The 13,010-nt window shown below is 44.1% G+C and overlaps 1 protein-coding gene across 1 annotated transcript in view; it reads left to right on the plus strand.

Annotated features, from left to right (window-relative positions):
- Positions 1-1,772: 1,772 nt before the first annotated feature.
- LOC115359903 (protein FAM107B) overlaps positions 1,773-13,010 on the plus strand; it is a 33,556-nt gene continuing 22,318 nt past the window's right edge. Inside the window, exon 1 of the mRNA XM_030052595.1 lies at positions 1,773-1,896. Within this exon, the coding sequence (XP_029908455.1) occupies positions 1,873-1,896 (24 nt within the window). The 5' untranslated portion in view covers positions 1,773-1,872. The remainder of the gene's footprint in view (positions 1,897-13,010) is intronic.

A 13,010-nucleotide genomic window follows, 5' to 3' on the forward strand; every position in this document is an offset into this window, starting at 1 on the left:
AGGCCTCCAGGTCCTATTTACTGACCCACAGTTCTGATTGGTGTGTTAACAGTTTTTAGGCTGAGTGTTTGCACTTGGAGAAAGGTGTGGTCTCTGAGTTTAGGTCATGATAACTTGAGTTAATTATATTGACAGCGTGTGTTTGCTGAATGAACACACAGTGCAGTGAATGATTTATGAGGCCACTTTTGTGTAAGGTTTTGCAGAAAGAGTTTTGGATATTGAAACATGTGTGGAAACAGGTGAATTGTGTTTATGGTTATGGGAAATGTGTGTGTGCTTCTGGGAATGATGAAAAGGTTTGAGTTTTTGTGCCACAGGAACCAATTTTTGTGTTTTAGCAATCGAGAAAAACTGTATTAGGCTGACACAGGAGTGTAATTATGTACACTCACTCACTAACACACACACACACACACACACACACACATGCACCTAAAACTGCGTTAACTCTAGACCAGTCTGATGTTGTATGTGTTTGTGCTCTTTGAATACTCATATGTTTCTCAGTTTGCCCCAGAAGCAGGTGTGAATCTCCGTCTGGCTGTGAAATAAAGTGAATAAAGTGCTGAGGTGTCGACCCTAACCCTAACCCTAACCCTAACCCTAACCCTAACCCTAACCCTAACCTGCAGGGAGTTTCATCAGATTAGTTAGTCAGACGTGTTCTGCAGCATGTGGGAGAGCTGCAGGGACGGCAGCAGGAGTGTGGGCCTTTCCAGCGATGCCACTCACCAAGAAACATCAGCTTGTGTTTTGGCACAGAGACAGAAGAGGAAGAGTCGCTCCTGATGCCTTCAGAGCACGAGCACAGAAAAGTGAGGATGTTCACTAGTCTGGGATGTTCAGCACATCAAGTTAGAAACTTAGACGACTTTAATTTGATGGAGCCAGGCTAATGGCTCCCATTGACTTCAAGTGTTTATGCTAAGCTAATGGGAATTAGCTACCCACAGGAACTGAACCACTGGGAAAAGGAGATTTTGTCCAAAACACGTATTCCTTATTCCTTTTTTATTTGTTTATTGCCTGTTCTTACCTATTGCCTGTTCTCTTCTTGAAAATAATGTTCACATGCTTTGAGTCTGAATTTCTGTTTTTGTTTGTGTATTTAAAGTGGAGTGGCGTGCAGAGCTCCTACTGGACGTTTGGATCCACACAGAAACAGCACGACTCCAGAGAGCGAGCACAGCATATACCTTTAATCCTATGGACTGACACCAGGCGGGCGAGTCAGCTGCTCTCACTGTTGCTCTCTCTCTCTCTCTCTCTCCCTCTCTCCCTCTCTCTCTCTCTCTCTTTGCCTTGTCACCACCAATCAGCATAATCCAGCCTTTCCACCTTAACTCCTCACAGCTCAGAGCAGGGAGTCAGGCAGTAACAGGTGGCCCTGAAGGGTCCGCTCCTCTGCCTGTCCTCATGTAGGTCGGCCCGCACACACACACACACACACACACACACACACACACACACACACACACTCGGCCAGCTCTCCCACACTCTCCACGCTCCATTAAGCCGAGCATGCAGCACGGTGGCCTTCTCCTGGTGAGGCTGCGGTGATGTTTTCGGCGAGCTGAGCTGCACCGCCGCTCTGTTTGGAGGCTGCTGACCCCGGAGGCTGTCAGGGTGCCAGGCGGGGGAGGGGGACGAGGAGGAGGAGGAGGCGGAGGAGGAGGGGGTACAATGGGAGAGGGGAGAGAGCAGGCAGGGGAGGCTCCGGGCCGAGCCTAACCCCGGAGCAGACTGCTGGGAGAAAACCAAGAGCTAGAGCCTGAAGGAGAGAAGGAAAAGGAAAAGGAAAAGGAAAAGGAAAAGTCTTGGCACCTGCTTCATCTGACCAGACAAACACAAACCTGACAAGCTTGAAGGATGGGAGCATCTTATGGAAAGAAGGTAAACCCACTCACTGTTTTGCTGCTTGTCTCTCACGTCTGTGTTGGTTTACTTTCTGGGGACCGAACACACCGATCAGCAGTCAGACTGGGAGGGAGCTGCTGCCCAACTTCAAAGGCAGCCTAAAACAAGTCAAAAGGATGTTTTTTTCCCCTCAGAGATTAGAAACTACATACGTAACTCAGGAGATATGATAACACACACCAGGTCCAATCAGCAGACAAAACAATGCACATGCAGGTAAAGCACACACAAGACACCTGAGTGAATTACTTTGAAAAGGTTTCAGTTTCTTGAGGTTGTAATATCTGAACAAAGAGGTGGTGACCTGCTGGCTGTTAGCTGTGCATGTGTGCTTTTTGAATTTGCAAAATACTGCTGCTAATTTTGCTTTCAGTGTTTTGTGTCAGTCCCCGGGGAGTACAGTAGATACAGCAGATGCAGTCCTTTAAGAATCAGGGAAATCCTTCCATCTGGTGTTTTTTTTTTTAACCGCTTGCAGAGTAGCTGGAGTTCACTGGAGTTTGCTCGTGGCTGTGAGGAGCAGCTCGCTGTTTCCACTCCACTCTCTCAGCCTTTACATTCTGTCAAGATTAAGACAGCACTGACTTTTATCAGACAGTCTGTTCTCAGGGGAAAACCTCATCGTTTTAGAGGCAAAGACGAGCATTCCTCAAATTCCAAGTGAGTTTCTGTTTAACTAGAGAAAGTTGGAAAGTTCCCGTGTCGGCCATCGAGACGTTGCGACATCATATTCAATCAGTTCTGGGCCGGGGATTCACAAATATTTGAGCTATGGGGCGCGACACACCTGTTATGTGGGTGTGTGTGTGTTGGGTGTGTGTGTGTGTGTTGCTATGGTGAATAACAGCTGACGGTGAGGTTACGGGTGCATATCGTACGTGGTTTTGCCTTTTCACCCTTCCAAGCACGGGCCTCCAGATGACTGTAATGTAAGAAGTCAGATTGTGTCGTGATTCTATTTTTAATCAAGTCGACAGCCGCAGCCGGAGACGGACAAGACGAAGACGAGGCTGAGCAGCGGAGGAAAGTGTGTGTGCCGGCGCTCGGAATAACAGATTTGAGCAGAAATGTGTTTGCATGCAAGCAAACAGCCTCCCCGAAGCCCCTCATGTCACTGCTTTACAGTGTGATTCTCAATGTTGTGCATTTACGGTGCAGCTCAAAGCAAATAAAGGTCAAGTGCAATGAGGAACACGCCTCTTAAAGGGCAAAGTCACCCAAAGAATCACCACCTGCTTGTGCAGATTTGACTAAAGTCCTTCATGTGGCTGTCATAACACCTGGATCACTTTAGGAATCCAGGTTTGTTCTGGGTGAAAAAGACATCAAATGCACCCTGATTCGAATGGGAGCTCTGATTGGTCGACAGCATGCATGGATAATGAGGTGGGCGGGGCCTGTTTGGAAGGGGGAGGGGTTAAAATGACAGTAACAACCATAGATTACAGCTTCTTTCTCCCGTCTTTATTTTGATGAGATGAATCATCAAAGCGTGACGTTCCCTGTCTGACAGAGTCATGACAAGCTGTTTTCCTCACCAAACTAAAATGAGTGAACTCCATCTTTAATGTCGTCCTGTGGCTAATTTATTTTCTTGTGTTCACCCTGTCCGGCCAAACCGGTCACAGCTGGTTTGTCTGCCAATTTGGCCCCGATAAGCACAATCAGCGCTCCATTAGAAACATTAGAAACAGCCTCGAAATGCTCAGCCAACCGGCAGCATTTCTTCAGTTTTTCAGGCCGAGTTTCTAATCTGCTAACAGCACGTTCAGTCTCTGAGAGGAGAGCTCTGTGTCAGAATATAGAGATAAAAACAAGATGAGGAGAGAGGGAGAGAGAGAGAGAGAGAGAGAGAGAGAGAGAGAGAGAGAAGGCGATAGAGACAGAGAGACAGAGAGAGAGGGAGACAGAGAGAGAGAGAGAGAGGGAGGAATGGAAGAAAAGCTGCTCGGCTCTTTCAGTGAAATAGTTGGAAATGTTTCTGAGGTCTCAGTTTCCTCTGCCAGTTTCCGGGCTGTTTGCTTGGCATCGTGCAGAGCTGCTAGCAGAAAACACACAACAACAACTCTACAACAACACAACAACAACTCTACAACAACACAACAACAACACAACACAACACAACACAACACAACACAACAACACAACAGCAACTCTACAACAACACAACAACACAACAACAACACAACAAACAACAGCAACACAACAACAACAACACAACACAACACAACAACACAACAAACAACAACAACAACAACAACAACAACAACAACACAACACAACATAACACAACAACAACAACACACTCCACAGCCCCGCAGGCCTCCTGGTCCCGGGGCGGGCCGGCTGGACGAGCTCTGAGGAACCTGCTGATGTGTTCGGCTGCTCGGTGCAGAACGTTTGGACGACAGCCACACCTCTCAGGGAAACACTGACTCTTCAATGGTTCTTCAAAATGCTCTCCGGTTCTACAGAGAACCATCAACAGCTGAAGAACCTCTGTATTTAGTGGCTGGTTCCTCACACTTTGTATGTGGTTCTTTAAAGTGCTAAAGGTTCTTCATGTTTATTGGAGTTATTTGGTGAATGGTTCTTTGAGGAACCTTTGGTTCTTCTTCTTTAAAGAAGCATCTACAGAAATGGTTCTTTTAGGCTAAAAGGTTCGTCGTGGAGCCAAAACAAATGGTTCTTCTATGGCGTCACTCCAAAGAACCACTTTTGGTTCCAGTTAGCACTTTTATTTTTGTTGTGCAGAACAAAAAGACTGAGAGAGAGGAGATCTCACAGTTCCACCCTGACTCAATCCAACAAGCAGTAAGCTGTTTAAACAAGCAAAGTGTTCTTATTACTACTACTACTACTACTACTACTACTACTATTACTTCTATGATTTCTACTGCTACTACTACTGCTACTGCTGCCACTACTACTACTACTACTACTACTACTACTACTACTACTACTACTACTACTACAACTACGACTACTATTGCTGCAGGTGGTGTTGGGGGGCGTTTAGATTCGCTGTCTCTGGCCATATGGACACTTGACGGCGTCTTCTTTGGACACAGTGACATGACTGACAGAGCCTCAGCAGCCACTGGGCAGCACCCTGACTGTGTTCAGAGTTCAGTGTTCAGCGTTCAGAGTTCAGTGTTCAGAGTTCAGAGTTTAGAGTTCAGTGTTCAGAGTTCAGAGTTCAGAGTTCAGCGTTCAGAGTTCAGTGTTCAGTGTTCAGAGTTCAGTGTTCAGCGTTCAGAGTTCAGTGTTCAGAGTTCAGTGTTCAGTGTTCAGAGTTCAGTGTTCAGAGTTCAGAGTTTGGTGTTCAGTGTTCAGAGTTCAGCGTTCAGAGTTCAGAGTTTGGTGTTCAGTGTTCAGAGTTGGTTTAGTGGGTTCAGTGTTCAGAGTTCAGTGTTCAGTGTTCAGTGTTCAGTGTTCAGAGTTCAGTGTTCAGTGTTCAGCGTTCAGAGTTCAGCGTTCAGTGTTCAGAGTTTGATGTTCAGAGATCAGTGTTCAGAGTTCAGAGTTCAGTGTTCAGAGTTCAGTGTTCAGAGTTCAGCGTTCAGAGTTCAGTGTTCAGAGTTCAGTGTTCAGAGTTCAGCGTTCAGAGTTCAGTGTTCAGAGTTCAGTGTTCAGTGTTCAGAGTTCAGCGTTCAGAGTTTGGTATTCAGTGTTCAGAGTTGGTTTAGTGTGTTCAGTGTTCAGAGTTCAGTGTTCAGAGTTCAGTGTTCAGTGTTCAGAGTTCAGTGTTCAGAGTTCAGTGTTCAGTGTTCAGAGTTCAGAGTTCAGAGTTTGGTGTTCAGTGTTCAGAGTTGGTTTAGTGTGTTCAGTGTTCAGAGTTCAGTGTTCAGAGTTCAGTGTTCAGAGTTCAGTGTTCAGTGTTCAGAGTTCAGCGTTCAGAGTTCAGCGTTCAGAGTTCAGAGTTCAGCGTTCAGAGTTCAGCGTTCAGAGTTCAGAGTTCAGTGTTCAGAGTTCAGCGTTCAGAGTTCAGCGTTCAGAGTTCAGAGTTTGGTGTTCAGTGTTCAGAGTTGGTTTAGTGTGTTCAGTGTTCAGAGTTCAGTGTTCAGTGTTCAGTGTTCAGAGTTCAGTGTTCAGTGTTCAGCGTTCAGAGTTCAGCGTTCAGTGTTCAGAGTTTGATGTTCAGAGTTCAGTGTTCAGAGTTCAGAGTTCAGTGTTCAGAGTTCAGTGCTCAGAGTTCAGCGTTCAGAGTTCAGCGTTCAGAGTTCAGTGTTCAGAGTTTGATGTTCAGAGTTCAGAGTTCAGTGTTCAGTGTTCAGAGTTCAGAGTTTGGTGTTCAGTGTTCAGAGTTGGTTTAGTGTGTTCAGTGTTCAGAGTTCAGAGTTCAATGTTCAGTGTTCGGTGTTTGTTTAGTGTGTTCAGTGTTCAGAATTCAGTGTTCAGTATTCAGAGTTTGGTGTTCAGTGTTCAGAGTTCAGAGTTCAGAGTTGGTTTAGTGTGTTCAGTGTTCAGAGTTCAATATTCAGTGTTCGGTGTTTGTTTAGTGTGTTCAGTGCTCAGAGTTCAGTGTTCGGTGTTCAGAGTTCAGTGTTCAGTATTCAGAGTTTGGTGTTCAGTGTTCAGAGTTCAGTGTTCTGAGTTCAGTGTTCAGTGTTCAGAGTTGGTTTAGTGTGTTCAGTGTTCAGAGTTCAGAGTTCAGTGTTCAGTGTTTAGTCCAGTCAGGCTCACTGACAGCAGGACCCATGAGGACCTGCTGCAGTGAGGTTTCATAGTTTTTATGGCATCAGACAGTAAAGGTAAACCTTCATGGGTTTAGTGGGATACTGGTAAAATGGTGTTAATGATGATACCAAGTGTTACAGATAGATATAGGCAGACAGATAGATAAAACACTAGAGGGGAGAAATATTAAACACAACAAATAACTAAATCAAATAAAGTAACTCAATACAAAGAATATAAGAAAAAAAGGAAAGAGAGCTTTGAATACTCTATGAGAGTAATTAGAAAATAATTTATGGTTGTTGTTGCCAGTATGACCAAACAGAACTGTGGCTGCGTCTCCCTGCTGCCAGTTTATTTTCAGACAGATCTCTGAGGTTATGTAACGGCGCTCATTAGACAAGAAGGCAGAGCATGTGACTAATTCCCAGCCTCCTTTGTTTTGAAGGCCCGTCTCTTCTCCCTCTCTGCTGGACGTGTCTGACCGAGTTTGTGGACTGTTTTTTTTTTTTTTTTTTTTTTTTTTTTTTTTTGCTCTGGCTGTTTCTGTTTTCATCAGAGTGGAAGAAACACTGTGCCAGTGGAGATACCAGCAACAGTACACAAAAACACTAGAGTACTTTAAAGGCCCTTTAGACACAGTGAGGAGGAGGGGTGTGTTTGCTGGTGAGGTGAGTCCCGCAGGTTGTGGGACATCACAGTGTGCTAAAACCATCTTGTGCCAAAGACCCATGAGGCAGATTAAGGCAATCAGAGAAAATCCCCTGCATGTCCAAATTATCCAACAGAGCAGCTAAAAATAACCTGAGAAACAACTCTGAGGTGAATGCTTCTGTAAGGAGGGGTGTGTGTGTGTATGTGTGTGTGTGTGTGTGTGTGTGTGTATGTGTGTGTGTGTGTGTATGCATGTTCAGTGGTGGAAAGAGTATCTACAAACTGTTCCCCCAGTAGAAGTACTGTTCCTCTGCTGGTATCTGACCTGTAGCGTAATTTGCCATAGGCCCATGGGTTTTATGACCCATTGGGCCCCTTTGCCTGACCTGGGGGGCCCCCTGGGCCCTTGCTGGAAAAAATAAATAATTTTACCATTTACCGTTAATATTTGTGACTTCCTTTTTGTCTTATCTAAATAATAGACGCTGACAAAAATGGTTCATGATCGCTGTATCAAACCGTTGCAGGCTACCGTAGCCTGGCTGCGGGTTGGTTTGTTAAATCTGAGAGTTCTAAAAGCCAAGCGAGGACGAACGAGTCAGAAGCAGAACACAACGCACGCAGTCACTCACGGCAGAGTCATTTCTAGCTAGCTCGTGACAGTCTATCTCAGTGTTTCTCAAATGGGGGTACGCGTACCCCTGGAGGTACTTGAAGGAACTCCAGGGGGTACGTGAGATTTTTAAAAATTACACAACACGTAGATCCGACCGAGCGATCTGATTGATCAATCAGACATTTAGAATGTGCTCAAATGAGCATGACAATACGGTTAGTCGTGCTTAAATGAAAAATACTGAATCAGTCACTGAAAATATTAGGCTACTATTGCCCGAGTCTGTGTGGTTTCCATGGCAACAGAAAACGTTTCACCGAAACCCACATCAAAAGCCCCTGTCGACTTTGTTCGCCTGCATAATGAATCGTTTTGTTGTCAATTTTGATTTATTTGGCGACCTAAGTTTGGATGAATGGCTGAACGAGGAAGACAAGACAGAAGAGAAAAAGGAGAGTTACGCGAGAGTGATGAGTGAAGAGCTGGATCAGCTGGAACAGGAAATGAAGCCGGTGTTGTGCCAAGGTACATACCCCGATAAGAATTGTGTCCCCTGTCCGTGGGAGCCGACAGGAGCGCGCATACATTCAAGGAGGGCGGAACTTCGATGTTTTAGTAGTCAAGTTTTATCCACAAGCTTTTGCGGAGGGTTAAGGTTATGGTTAGGATTAGGTTTAGGTTTAGGGTTAGTGTCAAATTTAAGCAGTTGCTTTGATTGACAACTCATGTTTTAATCGGCAAAACCGGACAGGGGACACAATTTTTTTCGGGGATACATACCTTGGCATAACACCGGTTCGGCCCGGTCAACGTCTTGGGCCGTCAAATGTCCACAAGACTACCTGACAAACACCGGGCAAACAGCTGATTTCTCAACTGTAAGGAAAGAAGAGCTAAACAAGATCCTCCCTGAATTTTATGGAGCTTTACTTTCTATAATAAAGTGCCACAGCGGAGTCACCACCACGGACAGTACCTGCTGAGGCAGATTCAGCACCACGGACAGTACCTTTAAGATTTTCCATGGAGATGTGCGGCTCTAACTTTGTTCTTGTTATTAATGTGTTATTGTTATCAGTTATTAATCAGCCTATTAATCGTTATTAATTTGTTTTTTCTTTATGTGTTTCCTAGGCCATTGATTTAATTAATTTGTCAATTTGTTTGCATCTGTACATTGAAATTAACATTTAATAAATCAACACATCTGTGAAAACTGTCGTCTTTATTTCAGAGGTAAATTGATAGTAGCCTGAAAATGTGATTAGCAAAAGCCCCGGAAAGGTGGGTTTGAAATGATATAACTCTGTTCAGCCTTAATGTGACTGCTTACTGTCGTTACTTTTGCTGCTTAGCCACATTAATCAGAGCTGACATTAAATTGGAGTGACACGCCCACAACTGAAATAAAACATCTGCCGGTGAGTTTAAGAAAAGCCAGATGTTTGTTGTGGCTCCGACACTGGAAAGCAGTAGCTTGTATTTAACTGTTAATATAAGTTGGTTGTAGGTAAAGATCAGCTGTGCTGCTGAGTTGTTGTCACGGCACCTGTTAGCTTAAAAATGACTGAGAAGTCGACAGAAGTATAACTATCAGTCCATGAAAAAAATATTTTTTCCAGTGGATATTCAAGTTACAACATGATTGAGCTAGCAAAGCAGTTTTGTGTTGCTAAGTGTGGTATTTATTCAGTTTTGGGGAATCACGATGTCTAGAAAAGCATTTTAAGTCCAAATTGGCTGCTGACAAGGACTAGTTAACGTCAGATCTCATGTTTTCCGCTGAAACGGAGAGAATACTAGCAAAAAACCTTCATATTTTGAGAGCGAAATTCCCACAGTATGAATACATTTTGATTATACATTTTATTTTGTTGGTAATAGTTGTATAATCGTATTATTACACTCTTGTGTAATAATGCTTAATTATATACATGTAAAATGAATAACAAATGCAAATCAGAACAGATTGACGCTGACAGTCATTGACAGATTTAACAATTACACTTGTAGGCTACCAACAATGCAGGATGAAGTTGCTGAAAATCGTTTCGCTAGTCTATAAATGTATCATGCGCACACAACCTGAAATGAATGCAGTGCTCTTTCTTGTAGGGCAATAATTGAAAAAGGCGCACCTCTCCACTGTGCGTCTTTGCGCGCATCGTTTTTCCCAAACAGGTTTTTATTACCTCCGAGGTCCGGGTTAAGAATTTGATAGGGGCCCTTTTGATCAATAACCCACAGGAAAAAAAGTTAAATTACGCCACTGTATGTGACTGCAGTAGAAGTAGAAGTACTGTTCCTCTGCTGGTATGTGACTGCAGTAGAAGTAGAAGTACTGTTCCTCTGCTGGTATGTGACTGCAGTAGAAGTAGAAGTACTGTTCCTCTGCTGGTATGTGACTGCAGTAGAAGTAGAAGTACTGTTCCTCTGCTGGTATGTGACTGCAGTAGAAGTACTGTTCCTCTGCTGGTATGTGACTGCAGTAGAAGTAGAAGTACTGCTCCTCTGCTGGTATGTGACTGCAGTAGAAGTAGAAGTAGTGTTCCTCTGCTGGTATGTGACTGCAGTAGAAGTAGAAATAGTGCAGTAAAAATCTCCTGCAGTAAAAGTCCAAAGTGTCTCATTCCAAATGTCCTGGCAGTAAAAGTGACTGAGCTCCTTTTTCCAAACAGTAACTGTGTTAGCTGGGATCTTTTCCATGCAGTTAGGAATAAACATGTCATGTGATGGTCGAGTCTACATGGTTCTCATCGTCCACACTTATTCCAACATTTTTTTGCCAGTTAAATCTAAATGGTCCTCACTGCAGTTTTTCATGGTGCAGTTTTTATTGTGAAATTTCGAAATGAAAAAAAAAGTAGAAGCATCAAAGTAGAAGCAGATTCCTCTTCTCCTCTTTGCTGGCTGAGCTTTTATTGTGAAAGGTTCCAGAGTCTGTCATTGGTCATCTGTTCTCTGTAATGGATCTGATTTAAAATGCAGTGAAGGACAAAACTGAAGGAAAAGTAAACATTACTGACTGTTAGCTTAGCACAAAGACTTGAAGTCTCTGGGAGTCGTTAGCCTGGCTCAGTCAGAGTGAACAAATCCACCTTCCAGCAGCTCTGAAGCTGTCTGAGTTACACAGGGGATCATGTGGATCTGAAACACATGACTTAGAATTTAAAAAATCAAAGCAGAGTGGGTTTGAGGAGAAGTGAAGTGTGTGTCAGTGGTGTGTAGATCACTGCGACAGACGGAAGGAGAAATGTGTTCAGAGGCTACAGCGCCACCATCTGTCTTCTCTAACCACTCTCATTATTAGCTCAGTTATAGCCAGTTCACCCAGCGTCCCTCTGCCTGAGGCTGCAAGCAGCTGGAAGCCAGAGAAGCTCAGAGTGAAGTGAAGGCAGCAGAGCAGAAGCAGACGGCTCATCTGTGCTCAGGCTGCTGCTTCTGAGAGGCTGGTTCTCTATAAAGTCCTGTAAGACTGACCTGAGGTCAGTCCACAGAGAAATACCTGAACCTGGACTGGACCTTCGCCCTCGGCCTGTGAGAGACGTACGGGTGGCCACAGCCTCTGCAGGTGGAGCAGGACAGGAATAATCCTGGCTTTATTCCAGGGTGATGATCAAACTGTGTGACCTTTTACAGCCTTTAGATGGCGCTCTATATAAACTGTCGACACCAACACATGGTCTGTTTCTCTTTCTGCTGCTGAGTTCAACAGTAAACGACAAACTGCATCAGGTGAGCAGGTTTTCAGATCTCACCTCAGCAGCAGCACAGACCAGTGAGGAGGCTCATGTTCAACATGAAAGATGTGATTCCCCTCATGTCCACTAGGTGGCAGACTCTCCTCAGTTGAACAAGTCAATGAGTTGAACAGATTCTCCAAGTCTCTGAACTCTGCCGGAGCGACGCAGCTCCATCCTGAGAGATCCTGTTCATACAGAGATATTATAGGACAAAGAGAGATTTTATAGGACATAGAGAGGGATTTTATAGTACGTAGAGATATTGTTATGGTACTTAGAGATATTAAAGTACATAAAGATGATATTATAGTCCATAGAGAGATTTTATAGGACATACAGAGATATTTTAGGACATACAGAGATATTATAGGACATAGGGACATTATACTTAGAGATATTAAAGTACATAAAGAGGATATTATAGTGCACAGAGAGGGGTTTTCCTCTTGTCTCCTCAGAGGGACTGAAGACTCACTGATCAGGACTAACCAACTCTGTCTCATCACCTTCATCCTGTCATGAAACATCTGTATCCTGATGGGGGCGTGGCCTCCTCCAGGATGACCAATGGGGGATTTTGGGCTCTACATCATCATCGTCGTCATCATCATCATCATCATCATCATCAAAACACTAAATGAGGGAACATCTTGTGGAAAACAGGAGCTCCGTCTCTCCTAGACAGTCCAGGGTCTTGGAGAACCTTCATCGATAAAAAGCGCCCTCCTCCTCTTGTCGGGCTGTAAATCTGGACTTTGACTGAAGCTGAGCTCATCTGCTGTCATTTTGTGGTTATTGTTAGAGCGGGCTTTGGTTCATGTACCTGCTGAGCTGCTGAAGAGGCAGCTGAGGAGAGCCAGGCGGCGTGCACGGCGGCGTGCACGGCGGCGTGCACGGCGGCGTGCACAGTGGCGTGCAGCAGGTCCACCTGCAGAAACCACAGAGAACATGCACTGGCTGCGCTGTGACAGATTATTACATAGTTCCTCCTGTGATTCTTCCTGTGATCAGAGGACTGGACTCGGTGTGTGTGAGTGGTGTGTGTGACACAGCATGAGCTTTAAATGTGTTTTCAAGTGGAGAAGATTTGCTTATGTCTCATTTGCATGGACAGAAACATTCCAGTACCTTGAAATCTGAGGAGATTCATTCGATTTCTCTCAAAAACATGAAAAAAAGGCAACAAGCAGCGTAACAAGAACTGACCTCTAAAAATATCAAGAAATTTGTAAAACTTAGAGGAAAATGACCCAAAAATAAGGAAAAAAAAAAAAAAAAAAAAAAAAACAGACCTGAAAATTAGACAAAACATGTAATATTTCTTCCTGTAAAATAATTTTAAACATATAACTACAATAATTATAAATATAGGTTTCTGGTTTCTGTCCTTACTTTTA

The sequence above is a fragment of the Myripristis murdjan genome, chromosome 5 (assembly GCF_902150065.1).
Source record: "Myripristis murdjan chromosome 5, fMyrMur1.1, whole genome shotgun sequence".
Classification (NCBI taxonomy): Eukaryota; Metazoa; Chordata; class Actinopteri; order Holocentriformes; family Holocentridae; genus Myripristis; species Myripristis murdjan.